The following is a 16918-nucleotide window of genomic DNA, read 5'->3' on the forward strand; positions in this document are numbered from 1 at the left end:
TGTTACACATGTGCAGCACAGAGGCAGTTCATTCAACAGATACACAATCTGCAGCCTACTCTATTATATAGTTTCCCATTAAGTAACGACAATGTCTGATGACAAAAACCTGTAAAAAGTTCAGGACTGCAGCCCACTGTGGCATAAAATTCAAAAGAAAATGATCGATTTGTTGTCAAATGGAGAGTAAGGACTGTGTGTGCATGTGTGTGTGTGTGTGTGTGTGTGTGTGTGTGTGTGTGTTTGTGTAAGTATGTTTTATATCATCAGATAATTTGGCTGCAAATCCCAAATTCCTCCTCCATATCTCTCTGGTCACACACACTCCTGCATAATTTCACACATACACACACACGCAGGACGTTTCAGAAAAAAGTGATCGTCTTTCTGATTTAATGTCCAATCCCTTTAACTTCACAGAAAATGTCAACATGATTCAAGCGATCCAGAACCAGTTTTAGTGCAGCAAACATGGTGTGCAAATATAAACAAAGTTGAGAAGACCGGATACCCCCAGAACCACATTATACTTGTGTGAAATAAAGCCGTAAACTCAGAAAAAGCCACAAGACCGCTACAAGAGTGTAGGTGGGTACTATATGTGTGTGTGAAAGTGTTTTTGTGTATTGTGTGTGTGCAGGGACATCTGGATTTCAGCCCGATGATCTGATGACACATACAAGCATGGCCACACACACTCGTATTATGTTAGGAACTTGTCAGCATCTGTCCATACTATCCATATCACAGCATATTTGCCATTCTTTAGATTTTTTTTCACAGTGGCCTGTAGTCCTGCAGTTTGACAGAAATCCTGAAAACTCTTGTCAAAAATCTTGTCATCTGGGATTGGTTATTGCCTACAAACATGTTCATTAACTTCCTCCCAGAATTTCCTCACACTGGAAGAAGTTGAGAGAAGAAACTTCGTGCAGCCCCTGGAGGAAAAAAAAGAAAGCTCTGTTGAGATGGAGAAGCTGACCTGCTACTGGGATAAGGTGAATATTATAATGCTGAAGTGATGCTTGGCCTTTCATAGAAAAAAAAAGTGTTTCCAGTTTGGTAATCGAACGTGTGTGTGTTGTTCTTCCAGACACTGGACTCACCATCTCTGCAGGATGTTTCCGTAACAGCAAAATCACATCAACTTCTTGCTGTAATTGGACCAGTGGGGGCTGGAAAGGTCAGGACACCAGTTGTTGTAAACCAGAATCACTTTCTAGCTAACTTACATGTCCATAACATCCATGTTCCCTCCAGTCGTCCCTGCTGAGCGCCATCCTGGGAGAGCTGCCTCGTGACACAGGGACGCTAACGGTGAAAGGTCAGCTGACCTACGCGTCCCAGCAGCCCTGGGTATTCCCAGGAACACTCCGCAGCAACATCCTGTTTGGGAGGGAACTGAATCCCAAGAAGTACGAGAGAGTCCTCAGAGCCTGCGCTCTGAAGAGGGTGAGATATAACGCTGCCACACTACTGCCATTTTATCAGCTACCCAGCATAAGAAGAGCTTCCCCAGGTAGCAGACATGTTTGGGCTTAATTTGGGCTACTTTGGGGCTTATGGCTCAGTGGTTTGTGTTCTGTGGGCCAGACATGGCCCAGATGTCAATTGCCAACCTGGCTTCGATGATGGCATGTCTCCCGTTGGCCACAGGTGGTCCAGATGTCAGTTGTTGGCCTGGACGTGGATTAAGGTAAGTATTTTGTGGGCCAGAAGTAGTCCTGATATGGGAAGCTTGTCTGGACATAGATTATGGCAATTTCCTTGTGGGCCACACGTGGTGGTCACATGGCTGAGTTTGGGCAGCTACACTCAAATTTAGTCAACGCTGTAAAGCTTGTTTATACTCTGTGAGAAGCGAGAACTTTGCTTTTGCTCAAGAGGCTGCAAAAAAAAAAAGTGTTCTTTCCTGCCAGGTCTTACACCCTGCTGTTTGCACAGCGTACACCTGGAATCCTGCCTGGTGTGGTAGACCTGGGATCCTGCCTGGTGTGGTAGACCTGGGATCCTGCCTGGTGCAGTAGACCTGGGATCCTGCCTGGTGCAGTAGACCTGGGATCCTGCCTGGTGTGGTAGACCTGGGATCCTGCCTGGTGTGGTAGACCTGGGATCCTGCCTGGTGTGGTAGACCTGGGATCTTGCCTGGTGGGGTAGATCTGAGATCCAGCCTGCCTGGCTGGATTTGGGGTGGAACCCTCCATGCATGGTGAACAGCTTATGTCCCAGCAGGGCATTGGATAACTAGCAGGGCATAGCTGTTAACTGCCCGGATCTTGTTCTTGCCACTGAGCTGACTTCTCAGGACTTACTTGTTACGGACTGCAGTTTCCCTTATGGCCTCTTCATGGTTGTCATTTGTCTGTGGTAACGATGGGTAACAAATGAATTAGTAGTGTAAAAGAAGTATTAATAAGTGCTTGTAACCTGCAATGAAGTTGGCGAAAAACATGCAACACAGAACGATGTGACCATTTTTAAACTGCACAGGTCAGTCATGCCAGGGAGGTAAACAGGTGTGAATATGTGCTGCCGTTTAAAAAAGATGGTTTTAAACAATATCCTGACAATATGTTTACCATATAGAACACATGATCATAACTATAGTAAAAACGATTCATAATTAAAGCTTTTTTTAAACTCCATAATGAGGTATAAGTTCATATAAATAAGATCTATTATACCACACATGACAAAATGTATGTTAAATTGTTATAATGTGTTGGAAACAAGTTGAGTAACAGAAAAGTTTGTAAAAATTTTATATTTCATGCTTTATAAACAGTAAAATAAGACTGGGCCAATTAACCTGAGCGGACAACAGGTGTGATTATTTCTTATCATTAAAAATATTGAAATAAAGCATCATTCTGACTAAACTTTGACATACACCATCCTCTGATGATCTATCAACATTTGTGCCTTTAATCAGAATTACAGAAAAAATATTTAAACTTTTCTGAATTTTTTTACTCAAAATTTAGGAAGTGTTTTATGTCAATGAGGTTTATCATTAATTACAAAATAAGAGAAAAATATATTTTAATGTGTTGTTAGTAAGTTCAGTAACAAGGGGAAATAAAAATATTTGGCAATAATTTTGTGCTTAATGCTTTACAAGCAAACAGACTGGGTCAGTTTGACCTGGGAGGACAAAAAGCAGCTAGTAACCCAATAAACCTTCTAGGATATGAGCCAAAACTTGGCACTATGTCTCATTTAATTTATTTATTTATTTATTTATTTTTTCCGTACAGGACCTGGAGCTGCTTCCAGATGGAGATCTGACCCTGATCGGGGACCGAGGGGCCACACTCAGTGGGGGACAAAAAGCCCGAATTAACCTGGCGAGGTGTGCAAACAGTCTCAGCTTCCGTTTACACATCATGCAGCAGGAGCGTAGCCTAGAAAGAAGCTGCATGTGTTGCATCGTTGTCACAGGTTATCAGGTTGCACACATGTTAACATGTTACTGGTGAGAGTCAGTAATTAAGGAGCCATTGATGCTTCTTTTAGCGTGCGGCGTTTAAGGAGCTAGCTGTGTTGCATGTTGTAGCAGTCTGCAAAGCAAAGTCCAAAGGTCTCTGAAAAATCTCCTGAAATCTGCTTTTAGCAGTCACTTAGTTGCATAATATTCTAGAGAGCCGCTGTCCTGCAGGTTTTAGATGTTTCCCTGCTTCAACGCACCTGATTCAAATTAAATAGATCAGCTTATCAAGTTCTGTTCAGGGACTCAGTCATTTGAATCAGGGAAGCATCTAAAACTTGCAGGATTGTGGTTCTCCAGGACCACTTATGCCTGGCTTAGAGTTTAGTCTGGCATGGCTTCAAAGTTAAGCAGACTAAAGACCAGCAAAATCTTGGTTAATATCAATGTGATCGTACTGTTTTAAGCTTTACCGCATCCTCATTTGTTCTATCTGAGAACGACTCCTCTTACTAATTTCCTCTCAGCTGATTGAAAATCCATGTAAAACTTTGTGTGTTGGGTTTTAGGGCCGTGTATCAGGATGCAGATATTTACCTCCTGGATGATCCTTTAAGTGCCGTTGATGCAGAAGTTGGAAAGCATCTTTTTGAACAGTGAGTGAAAACCTTCATCTTCTCCTGTTTATCCTGTAATTATAGCTTTACCCCAGATAATAAAAAACCTTTGGCCCAGACATGGCCCACATCTGCACTTTTCTTTGGTCCATATTTGGCCCTGACTTACGGCGTTCATGCCTGCCTGAACCCAGCCAAATGACCACATGTGGCTCACAAGGAAATTGCTGCTGTATTTGTCAAGTCTGGCTTCTCATATTTGGACTTATTCTGGCCCACACAACATTAGACCGTGCCGTAAATGTACCATAAACTGCAGCCTAATCACAACTCCTGATGCACACGTGGCTGGACTAATAGGACATAATACATATGTTGTTGTTCTTTTGTAAGTTGGAGAGTGAAGTGTTGGGTATAGTTGAGGTTTAAAAGAGCAAAGGCAGACTTTACCACAAGGCAAAGGTCCTGCAATCAACTTGGGCCCCAAACAACCAGGAACCTCTATAAAATGTCCAGTTAGCGTAATAGAGGAATTGTATGTTTTTTTGTGTGTGTGTTTCTCAAAAAGCTTAAGAAGTGAAAAAGAAACAGTAAAAAATAATAATAATAAAAAAAAGTGCTTTTGCTTCTTGAAAACCAAGAGAAGAGTTCTCAGCTAAATGGGGATCCATTCAGGAACAGTAAAAATCAATTTCAGTCAGTATAAAAAGGCAGCTGGCACAATCCGTCTCAGAAAACACAGCTATATATCAAATGGGCCCATGACTCATTATTCTTGAGGAAAACTGCTTTTTGGAGGATTTATTGCAATTTTATGTCATGTGAAAGATCTTACTATTACATTTTATGGCTATATGAAGACTTGGGCCTCATTATATGTACCAGCGGCCACCAAATCAAAGCTTGTGAAACTTGCTTTTCCAGCAGAGGACCAAAATGGGTTCATTTTTATGGGCAGGTACTATGTTTCCTAATAACTCCTTGTGAAATGCTTCGTGCCTTTCTTGAACATGTGTTGTCTGTGTGTTAATGATCAGGTGCATCTGTGGTTTGCTGAAGAACAAGTGTCGTATCCTGGTCACACACCAGCTCCAGTACCTGAAAGCAGCTGACCAGATTTTGGTCCTCAGGGAGGTTTGTACATCTTCAAAAAGGATTTTCCTGTTTAAATCCAAATCCAACTTTGCTTTTCTGTGGCTGGTATAAGGATCGCTTTGCATTGCTATATTATTGGCGTTCATCTTCCTTAGTTTTGATGTTTGTGTTTCCAGGGTCACATAATGACTCAGGGAACCTACAACGAGCTACAGAGTTCAGGCCTGGATGTGGTTTGTCTGCTGAGAAGTGATGATGAGCAAGAACGAGATCCAGACAGACTGTCTCTGCACAGCCAACGGACAAATTTCTCTCAGAGTTCACACTGTTCCAACAGCAACCTCCTGCCACCAGACAGCACGGACCAGCTTCCTGTAAGCTTATTTTTTAGATAAAATCAGTTTTCCTAAAGAGAATTGAAAAAAATGAAGTTATAAACTGATATTTTATTCTCAATAGAGCATCAGAAATTTGTACATGGGCTACAAAAAGCTGGAAAAATAAGTGATGATTATAAAATACAACAGTTTTAACTAATGAGGTTAATTATCAAAAGATCAGTAACATGATTGGGTATGAAACGAGCACCTTAGAGAGGCAGAGTCTCTCAGAAGTAAAGATAGGCAGAGATTCAACAATCGGAAAATGAACTGCACCTACAAATTGTGGAATAATCCCCAAAAACTTTTCTAAATGTTACATAATTTGCAATACATGACATTAACAAAAGATATTGAGAATCAGGTGGAATCTCTGTGTGCAGGGGACACGAAAAACTGAAAACATTTTGTGCATAATGAAACACAAAATACAATAAAGATTTTTACTTTTTGTATGAAGAGAGGATGCTACACATACAGGATATGGCTAATATTGTGTTTCCAAGTGGTGTAGTGAATTAAATATTGGTTAATAATATTGTGTTCGGTGGTTATTTACATTTGACGCAGCGTCCCAACTTTTTATGGATTTGCATGGGCTGGAATTTTACATATTTTTTTATCCCTGTGTTTCTCATTTGCACATTTTATGGATGACACCAAATGTCTTACTTGTTTTGTAGGTTGAAACTGTTCGTGCCATCGAAGAGGAGACTCGAGCTGAAGGAAATGTTGGCGGCCATGTTTATCTGAAGTACTTTACTGCAGGCTGTAACCCACTGGGTTTAATAGTTATAGTCCTACTTAGTATCATAGCAGAGGTAAGCACTGGTTCATTAACTGGAAAACATGCATAAAAATGTATTTCCTTCACACTGATGGTTGTTTCCATAGGCTGCATACATCCTGCAGGACTGGTGGCTGGTTTACTGGTGAGCACTACCATCTGGATTTTATTTCATCTTAAATACTGTAGATTTTACCTTTTTATATTCAGTTAATTCTTCAGTTTCTCTTCAGATTGAGTATTTAATGACCTTGGTTTGATATGTTTTTATTAACTAACAGGGCCCGAGAAGAGTTTTCCAACAGCACAGCTGCTGTCATCAGGAATGGAGTTAATGTTACTCACTCAGATGGAGAATTTAATCTCACCTTTTACCTCGGAATTTACTCAGGTAAACTTCCTTAGGTTACGTTACTTTGCCAAAGTAAAGAAACTGTGGTCTGGTCTGTCCGGAGGACATTGTTCCAGAAGTCTGGTGGTTTGTTCAAACGCAGCTTTGCCAATATAAGCTGTGCTGCCATGTTCTTTTTTTATCCTGCAACTCTTCCTAACAAGCCATACTGGTTCAGTCTTTTTCTAATTGGACTGTCGTGAACTTTAACAGTTAACATGCCAGCTGAGGCCTGGGGAGGCTGAGATGTTGTTCTGATTGTCTGATCTTGGTCTGAACTTGCTGGGACGTCCACTCCCGGGAATATTGGCAGCTTTCTTGGATGATTCTCCATGGGTAGTTGTGGTAGTTGCATGAAGCTGATATATGAAACAATGAACCTCCTTTCCGTTGCACAGTGACGAACAGTTGATGCTCTGGAAATACAATGTGACCAGTAGGTTGACCGTTTCACCATTTCAGAGTCTAAGCCCGATGCACAGAGTCCTTATCTACTTTTAAGAGCAAGCTAAAGACTCAGCTGTTTAAGGAGCGTTTCCGCACTTAGCTTAACTATTCTACTCGTTGGAATGAGTTAGAAAGATTTGTCCAGCTCTTTGGCACAACATAGCAGCACTCATAAATAAGCTGCGTGCACCCAAGATGATATTGTGTGATAAAATTGTGGTCTTGTAATTAAACAAAGGACTATTATAGGGAGGGGGAAGGGGGAAAATAACACTGCCTCTAGCACTACATGACAGCGGCTTGGTCCACCTGAACTTTGTTTACCTGAGTTTGTTTTTACCCAAGTGGAATACCTGCTGGAAGCTTAGAACTGAGTGAAGATGTTTTTTTATGTTTTCATCTGCAGGTCTGACAGCAGCTGCCGTGGTCTTCGGTTATGTCCGGAGTTTAATCATGTTTCACGGGTTGGTGAAATCAGCTAAGACTCTTCACAACCGCATGTTCAACGCTGTCCTCCGCACGCATGTTCGCTTCTTCGACGTCAATCCTATCGGTGAGCAACAATCAGGATTTATTTGAGTTAAAGAGGAGAAAATGTTTATTCAGCTGGTAGGAAACAGATGTTTGTCCTGCCTTGTAGGAAGAATTCTAAACAGATTCTCCAAAGACATCGGACAAATGGACTCCATGCTGCCCACCACCATCGTGGACTTCTATCAGGTAGGAGTTTGCTGCTGAATGAAGATTCTGTGAAAGCCAACAAGACTCACCATGTCATGTCCTTCTCAGTTATTTTTACAGAATGGTGGCGTTGTGGCGGTGGCGGCATCCGTCATCCCTCTCATCCTCGTCCCAGTTGTCCCCCTGCTTTTGTTCTTTCTTTACTTGAGACGCTACTATCTCCATACTTCCCGAGACATCAAACGCCTCGAGGCAATCAGTAAGAGCTCTGATTCTGGTTAAAAAAAAGCTGATTTTAATGACATTGATTGTTATTTTTTCTCATTACCTTTTCCTTCCCTGCAGGTCGGAGTCCCATCTTCTCCCACCTGTCCTCGTCTCTTCAGGGTCTGTGGACAATCCGAGCCTTCAGAGCTGAGGAGAGATTAAAGAAAGCCTTTGATGCCCACCAGGACCAGCATTCAGGTTCACTGCTTTCTTTTAATGGTTAACATTAAACCTTATAGGCTGATTTTGGGTTAGTATTGATCTTGGGAATGTTTGTCTTGTTTCAGAGGCTTGGTTTCTGTTCCTGATGACCTCCCGCTGGTTTGCACTTCGCCTCGACAGCATTTGCTCCATATTCATCACTTTGACAACGTTTGGTTGCATCATATGCAGAGATGGTGAGGAGCTGGGTCCAAAATTACCTCTAAGTCAATCATTTAGCCAAACCCAGGTCGATAATCTTATTAACTAATTGTGTTTAACAGGTCTGGAGGCTGGACAGGTGGGCCTGGTGCTGACCTACGCTGTGACCCTGGTGGGAAACTTCCAGTGGATGGTGAGACAGAGTGCTGAGGTGGAGAACATGGTAAGAATGGAGGGATTTGTTCAAAAAATTTCCTTCAGGTTTTTAATACTGTCCAGATGATCTGGTTATGGTACATTAGAAGCAATAAAACAGTCGGAAATTGAGTTTGCAGCATCAAAAAAAACAATTGGCTGCAGGCATTTGAGACTTCTGGCTTCTTTTATTCAGTCTAGACCAGAATATTTACCCATCATCAATGGCATCTCGGCACATGATAGGAGTCGAGAGAATTACCGAGTGGTGACATCAGTGTGCAGTCGTGCGAACGTTACTCCAGCTTCCCTCAGATGTTTTCCAGTCTGCCAGAAAATTCAGTCATTTGCCTGTGATTAAAGCCTGTTGTCAGACCTTTCCGCCACAGCGACTCAGACTCCATTTCAACATCAAACAGGTTGAATTCAGAGCCGAACAAAAGGTTAAGCTTCTTAACGAGGCCTTTTTATTCTGCAGAAATGACCCAACCCCAAAATATCCAATACCCAAAATAAATAAAAAAAAATCATGACATCTACATAGGCTGTATGTATATTTCCTGTCCCTACAAAAAACTAAGACACGTGAGATTACTACACAAGTGTCTGAATCAAGATATGTGTTACTGTGTCAGAGTAAATTCACCTGGAACACAGTAGAAAATGTAAATGGTTACCTCCCCCTAAAAGAAAACCACATTTTTTTCAGAAAAAAACATTGGATAGCAGTTCATCTAGGAACGAGTAAAATAGTCCTACTAATTAGTAAAGTAGACCTAGAAACTAGCAAAATGGTCCTAGGAATTGACAATGTGCTCCTTGGAAAGGGTAAAGTAGTCCTAGGAGTTACTGAAATAGTCCTAGGAACTAGCAAAATAATCCTAGGAATTAGCAGTGTGGTCCTAGGAATGAGTAAAGTAGTCTTAGGAATTAGTCAAATACTCCTAGGAATTAGCAAAGTTGGCCTAAGAATTCGTAATTTGGTCCAATTAGTCCTAGTAACTAGCTAGATTGACATAGGACTTAATAAAATAGCCCTAGGAACTAGCAAAGTAGTTCTAGGAATTAGCAATGTGGTCCTAGGAACTAGCAAAGTAATCCTAGGAATAGGTAAAATGGTCCTAGGAATTAACCAAGTACATTTAGGAATAATTAGTCTGTGTTTGAACATTTTAATAGTTTTAGAAAATTTGCTGTGGAGGAATTTGTCATGTAGTAGATGTCCTCTAGTTCACAGATATAACCACAAACATAGCAAGCCAGACACGTGACTCTTGCCTTTTCAGGTTTAAATTACCAAAGGGGGTTGCACTCCATTTGTCTTCCTGCTTCCTTGCATGTGAGAGGAAGGAGACAGATGTCAGGATTTGTATATTGGAGTCTGTTTTCTCGACATCTGATTGGCCAAGTTTATCTAAGGTTGGAGACCAGTTCTCCCTGGTAGCAATCTTGATGTTAAACAGTCATCTAAGCCCAACAAAGTCATCACTTAAGAGTTTTTTTATCTTTACCAGCATGGAGAAGAATAGAGCGAGAGGGAGGATAGCAGTTAAATTCCTTTTCCCTTTTTGACCAGAACCCACCATGAATGCTAAACTGATGAGGAACTGTGCTACAGTATAAGGTAAAAAGTGAATCTAAGCTGGTTTCTAGGTGTTTTAATAGAGCTGTTATGCAGGTAAATATCTCAGGAAGCCATCGGCCGATGATGATGATGATGGACACCTCTACCATGAGGATCTAGAAAGAGGTAAAGCCCAAGATAGTCTATGATAGGAAGAGTGAATCCTTCCCTATAAAACCTCCTTCATCTCCATGGAAACAAGCAGCTATGTAGGTACTTGTGGCTCTATCAAGGATAAGTCCAATCCAAGCAGATATCTTATAAAACTCTGCCTCATTCGCATACAGGTGGCTCTCCAGACGACCTCCTCCTCTCGTGTGTTGTTCCTTGACATATACAAACCAAGAATGTTCAGATCTTATTGGTGTGGAAGTCTACTCATATTATAAAAACAGCTTGAAAGATGAATGATAGAAAATACTTTTTGTATTTTCAGATGACGTCGGTTGAGAGGGTGGTGGAGTATGCAGAGCTGGAGAGTGAGGCACCCTGGGAAACTAAGAAGCGTCCTCCCCCTGATTGGCCGAGCCAAGGAATGGTGACCTTTAACCGTGTCAACTTCTCTTACACCACAGATGGTCCACTGGTCCTCAAAGACATCAGCGCCAGGTTTCAACCCTGCGAGAAGGTGGCACATTTTGTTAACACACACGTGCACTAATTTCCATTCATCTAACACTAATCTGCAACATAAGACCGAACTTCTCCACCACGTGTGACACATGAAACAGAAAATAGAAACACAGGCTTTCAGATTTTACAGCAGCTGTAAAAACATTAATAAAACATGTTTGTGTACAACAGAGAGGCTTTTAGGTGGTTTGTTTTTTCCTTTTAAATGAATCCTAAAAACAATGAAAACTCACTAGTTTTTCTAGTTTTAAAAAAAAATCTTGTGGTTTTTAAAAATTGTGCTCAGAAAAAAAAAGAAAAATAAAGTTGAATTAAAATAGATGATTTTTTGATTTTTTTTTTTTTATTTGAGACAAGTTGTGTGACCTGGAAGTTCCCTCTGTTCAGTCGGAATATGGATCCAAAGTTGTGTTGAACTCAGATAATCTTCAACAATTTCAGTGCAATCTGTAGGTTTTCTTAGCTATATGTGTGTATATATATATATATATATATATATATATATATATATATATATATAAGAAATAATTAGAAATGTCATCAATTATTGTTTTAGTTTAAGGTTTTTTTTTGTTTTGTTTTGTTTTTTTTTTAAATCAGAGCCAAAAGGTTTAACTCCATAAATCTTCTCTCTTTTCTCTTGTGAGTCAGGTTGGTATCGTTGGGAGAACTGGTGCTGGGAAAAGCTCCCTAATCTCAACTCTGTTCCGCCTGGCAGAACCTCAGGGAGAAATCTACATCGACGGCGTTTTGACTTCTGAGATCGGCCTCCATGATTTGCGCCAAAAGATGTCCATCATTCCTCAGGTATGCTCACCAAAACCCGGAGGAGGGAGCACCATGGTCTGGGCCAGCGCTTCCTGTTCAGTGAAGACAACTCAGAAATACAGATGCTCAAACTCAAAGGGAGTTTCCAGATATTCCTGTGTCTTTTATGCAGCTTGTAGCTGGTTAAAAGTGTGTCCTCCCCAAATTTACTACCCTCTGGTGTCTTTTGTGGCTAAAAATGTCTTCACAAAAATGCCATGAAATTATTAAACATCATATTTTTTTTTTTTTTCTCCTTTTTTACTTTAACTTCATACCTGCTTAAAACTACAAAACACTTAATCATTTTTACTTAAACCCTTTGAATAGCAGTTTGATTATTTGAACAACTGCATTATTTGTAAAAAATAAATAAATAGATAAAAAAACACACAATAACTGAAATATTTTCTATATGATAAATATCAGGGGGGGTGGGGTTCTGGTGATGATAAGAGGTTAGGATTCTCAAATATAATCAGGAAAATTGATCTGGTTTCATCTGTATTTTTCATTAAGTATCATATTCTCCCTCTGGGGTACTTCAAGGCAAAAATGTACATACACATAAACCACTAAAATCATCAAACATCAACCTGCTCAAAACAAACTTTCAGTCATGTTTACCACTTTAAGCGCAAGTTTAATAATCTAAATTTTTACTATTCATAAAATAAAAAAAAAAACACAAAACATGATTTTTTTTTTTCTACATATTAAATATCAGGAGGACAGGATTGTGGTGGTCATTAGACTCTTGGATATGTAAAAAATTTTGGCATATCTAAGAGTCAGTTTTGTGGGAGTTTGTTCTACATTTGGGGAGCATAAAAGCTTAACGCTGCCTCTCCACGTTTAGTTTTAATGGTAGTCAATGGGACATTTTTGGCCACCAAGGTCCCCAGAGGGAGAAAGTGATACTACATAAATACAAAAATAAAAAATACAATCAAACCAACTAATCTGACTTCTCTCTGCTCTCCAGGACCCAGTGCTGTTTACTGACTCTGTGAGGAAGAACCTGGACCCTTTCAACCAGCACACTGATGACGACCTGTGGAGAGTTCTGGAAGAAGTGAGTATCTGTGATCCTGTGTGAGTTCATTTACTGTTTCAGGTTTTCCCTGAACTTTCCTCCATGATGGAACCAGGTGCAGCTGAAGTCTGTGGTGGAGGAGCTGCCTGGAAAGCTGGAGACGGTTCTGGCTGAGTCCGGATCCAACTTCAGCGTGGGTCAGAGGCAGCTGGTGTGTCTGGCCAGAGCCATCCTGAGGAAGAACCGCCTCCTCATCATCGACGAGGCCACAGCCAACGTGGACCCCAGGTACCCCAGAGATAGAGCCGGTACACAGGAAGCTCACATGGAGCTCAGCGGGTTTATATTCAACTCTTTTTTGCTTCAGGACGGACGAGCTGATCCAGAAAACCATCCGGGACAAGTTCAGGGAATGCACCGTGTTCACCATCGCTCATCGCCTCAACACCATCATAGACAGTGACCGCGTACTGGTGAGTTGGTGTTTTTACTCAAATGTTGCACCTTGTAGTACATCTACAACTAAATACCACCATCCTCCTTTTAGGTGTTGGACAGCGGTGTCATCCAGGAATTAGACCGACCCTTCATCCTGCTGCAGAACAAAGACGGGGCTTTCTACAAGATGGTGCAACAGATGGGCCAGGCGGAGGCTGCAGCTCTGATGGAGGCAGCCAGACAGGTGAGCCGGACCAGCCTGACCAAACATCTGAGTCTGGCTTCATGTTTCATGGAAATATAATTCCACTTTTTTTTTTATTTCCACAGGCGGCTCAGAAAGCCTAGCAGACCTGAAAGTCTGAGGCCACTGGAGCAGTAAAACAATAAAATTTAAGGAACGGACCTTAATGGTGCTATAAATAGATAACATGGAAGTATTACTTAAATAGGAAGAAAGTATGATGCACTGTGCTGTAAAAACCTGAGATGAAACCTCAGAAATCCACAGCAGAGCTGCACAAAGCTTTCAAACCAAACTCCTCAAGAAAACCAGTTCAGATTAACTGGTTTAAGTTCTCTTTATGCAAAGCTTTTTTAGCCAAAGAACTTTATTTATTTATGTAATGGAAGACTGAGTTTGTCCTGTTTGAAGCGCACACCAGGACCTGATAAGTGCTAGCACGAACAGCTGTAATCTTCATCTACTCGGCTAGATGTCTGCTCATCCTGCACACTGAAATATTTATGTTGTTGTGTTTTTACTGTTATTTTATGTCTAATTCTTGTCTTTCTGTTTAGGAAAAAAAATATTGTTTTGGTCAGATGAAAACTAGATTTTTAAAACGGTGTTTGTCCGACTAAAATCTTTAGAAATCAAAGCCGGACTAACACACAAGATTCTGTGTTTGAAGGTTGAATCACTCCTACATGTACATAGACTCAAATGGATCCAAACATTCTGCACAATGTCTACATTTTTACCTTTTTTTTTTTTTTTGTTAAACTGGAAATTTTATATTGGTAAAGCTGAGTTTCCATTAAAGCTGCTCTCATTCCCATGTGTTTGTGTGTCTTTTGTCAGAGATTGGGACTGAAAACCAAGTAAGTTGCTTTGATTAAATCATCATCTGACAGAATCCATGTTCCAGTATCTTAAAGACGAAGTCTGTGAGGTAAATTCAGCTCCAGGGATCATGACTTCTGGCATGAATGACTTGATCCAGTTAAATTATTTAAAGTTAAAATGGCCTCTAGACCTACCTACGTCATTAAAAAGGGCCCTAACATTCACCACTCTGCAGGGTTCATGACGTTTTATATAATCTGAAGCTTGAAAAACTCAAGCTTTCACTCAAGGAGTTACAAACATTTCATACCACCTGGGATCATTTTATACATCACGTATACATTAAATCTTTTTTACGTACATACTTACATATACATACAAAATATCATCATACATACATACATACTGTACACCATCGTACATACATACATAAATATATACATACATATACACAAAGTATACATACATACATACAATCAAATACAAATAACATTATACATACATACAAATACAAATAACTTTCATACATACATTCAGATACATTCAATATACAGATACATGCACACATATATACATACAACCATACATACGTATATATATACATACAAACATACATACAAACATTCAGATACAAATAACATCAAACATACATACAGATGCATTTATCATCATACATAAACACATATATTCATATGTATGTGTGTATGTACTGTATGAATGTATGTATTTATATATAATAATATATTTAGATGTATGCATATTTCATGTTATTTGTATCTGATTGTATGTATGTATGCATGTATGTATGTATGATGATATATGTGTCTATATGCATGTATGTGCTAAGGTAGCAGCTCATTGCTGCTAACTGCGGCTCATCCGGGATGCAAAGGCCAGTTCCTGTTCCCTGTTTCTGAGGGGCTAAACCCGACACACCTTCGCCTCCTCTCCTCTGGTTGGCTCACCATATGACGAATCATGACTCAAGCTACCCTCCAACAGGAAATAAAAGACTACTGCTGTGTTCGCTCTTGAGGGAGAAGTTGTTTGGTTCAGACAGTTTCACCCTCAACTCAATGGTTTAGTGGTGGCTTGTTGACTGTGTGATCTTTTAGCTAGTTGGTGGCAACGTTTTAGTAGAACTTTGTATAGCTTAGTGTTGTCAGCAGGGTTAAACCTGACTGTGTTTTGTTTTCTAGAGTGAAAGAATAGTCTCGGTTTTGGGTTTGGTTTGGTGTTAGATTGTTCTCAGCTTGTTCTGCTGCCCTTTAAGTTCATTTTGTTTTCCGTTTTAGATTGAGCATTTGTGTTTACTAGAGTAAAGTTAGCATGTGTTGGGCTAAAATAGAGTCATTTGTGTTGAGTTCAAAATACCTTTCTTAGTTTATTGGAACTGCTGTTTGTTTAGCTGAGAGTAATACACCAGTTTAAGTTCACCTTTTCTATTACCTTTGTTTTTTGTTTATCTGGCGGGATTTTTAGTTTAGGATTGACTGTTTTGCATTTCTTTCAGCAGTTTCACTAACCCCAACACTAGTTGTGTTGCCACTTGTGCCAGTGTTCTTAATTTTTGTTCAGTATAATAAACATCCTTTTACTTATCTTAACCATCTGTGTACATTTATATGTTACACCCTCTCATACCCCTATAGTGGGTTGTAACAAAGTGGGGGCTTGTCCGGGAGATTTGTCTTATTTCTCTCGTGTTATTGTTACATCTCATGTGGAAGAAAAACCAGGATGTTGTTGTTTTGAACAAAAATCAAGATGGCTTTGTTATTTGACCTAGAACACTTTCTTTTGGCTCCTTCCAGACTTTGACTGTTGGCGCAAGGGGGATCTTATGTCAACTGCGAGTCACTACTCTGTTGTGATCCCGAAACAGGCTACCAAGAGGCAGCTCAAGGCTCTGTTGGTTGAGCAGTTAGAGGCGTTCGGGATATTTAGGGAGTCTGCTGAAGCTGCAGCTGTGTGTGAGGGCGCTCTGGCTAGGGGCGACCCAGATGACAGAGAGGAGAATCCTCTCAGACTCCCAGGACGGAAACGGCTGAGGAGGAACAAGGGGCTGAGAAGCAGGTAAGGACGCCTGTCACCCCAGTTCAAACCGCTTCCTTCAAACAGTTCGGACGCCCATGGTGGGGCGTGACTGAAAGTCCACTTGGCCAGATTGGAGCTTGAAGCGCAAGAAAAGGCTCAGTAAGTAAGTGCGCCATAGCGATAGCTGCCAAGTGGTCCGACAAGAGAAACTCTGGAGACGTTGGTCTCACGACCATTCACTCTGATTGGCTCAACTATTGATGACCCACGTTGGGCACAACCATTCACTCTGATTGGTTAAGCCCCCCCCCCCTCCTGCTCTCACATCTTCAGACACAAGTTAGTTTTGGCACAAATATCTTGCAAGGAATGAGCCAAAAGTCAGGCCACAGTTTTATCACGCTGTGACTCGCGAGAGCACGTTTGTGACTTGCAGCAGCAGATTCAGGAAGTTGTAATCGCTAAGTTGAGGTTGTAAAGCAAAATGAACACTTGAAAAAAAAATTTAATTACAAGTAAACTATGGAAGATAATTTGTCAGATGGACTATTTTCTCTCTGTAACTTCAAATTCAGTTCACGTGTGTGTGAGTTTTCTTTACAGCAGAAAATTTTGACATACAAG

At 40.6% G+C, this 16918-nt stretch overlaps 1 protein-coding gene across 1 annotated transcript in view; it reads left to right on the forward strand.

The window, feature by feature from the left end:
* LOC121635837 (ATP-binding cassette sub-family C member 4-like) overlaps positions 1–14247 on the forward strand; it is a 34904-nt gene extending 20657 nt beyond the window's left edge. Inside the window, exons 9-31 of the mRNA XM_041979193.1 lie at positions 891–998; positions 1094–1183; positions 1261–1452; positions 3258–3352; positions 3997–4083; positions 5082–5178; positions 5316–5513; positions 6203–6340; positions 6414–6451; positions 6588–6697; positions 7551–7697; positions 7785–7864; positions 7934–8084; positions 8171–8290; positions 8380–8490; positions 8578–8678; positions 10711–10902; positions 11559–11714; positions 12700–12789; positions 12866–13038; positions 13118–13223; positions 13298–13432; positions 13519–14247. Coding sequence (XP_041835127.1) covers positions 891–998; positions 1094–1183; positions 1261–1452; positions 3258–3352; positions 3997–4083; positions 5082–5178; positions 5316–5513; positions 6203–6340; positions 6414–6451; positions 6588–6697; positions 7551–7697; positions 7785–7864; positions 7934–8084; positions 8171–8290; positions 8380–8490; positions 8578–8678; positions 10711–10902; positions 11559–11714; positions 12700–12789; positions 12866–13038; positions 13118–13223; positions 13298–13432; positions 13519–13536 — 2733 coding nt within the window. The 3' untranslated portion in view covers positions 13537–14247. The remainder of the gene's footprint in view (positions 1–890; positions 999–1093; positions 1184–1260; positions 1453–3257; positions 3353–3996; positions 4084–5081; positions 5179–5315; positions 5514–6202; positions 6341–6413; positions 6452–6587; positions 6698–7550; positions 7698–7784; positions 7865–7933; positions 8085–8170; positions 8291–8379; positions 8491–8577; positions 8679–10710; positions 10903–11558; positions 11715–12699; positions 12790–12865; positions 13039–13117; positions 13224–13297; positions 13433–13518) is intronic.
* The last annotated feature ends 2671 nt before the right edge of the window (positions 14248–16918 follow it).

Source organism: Melanotaenia boesemani, chromosome 24, assembly GCF_017639745.1.
Source record: "Melanotaenia boesemani isolate fMelBoe1 chromosome 24, fMelBoe1.pri, whole genome shotgun sequence".
NCBI lineage: Eukaryota > Metazoa > Chordata > Actinopteri > Atheriniformes > Melanotaeniidae > Melanotaenia > Melanotaenia boesemani.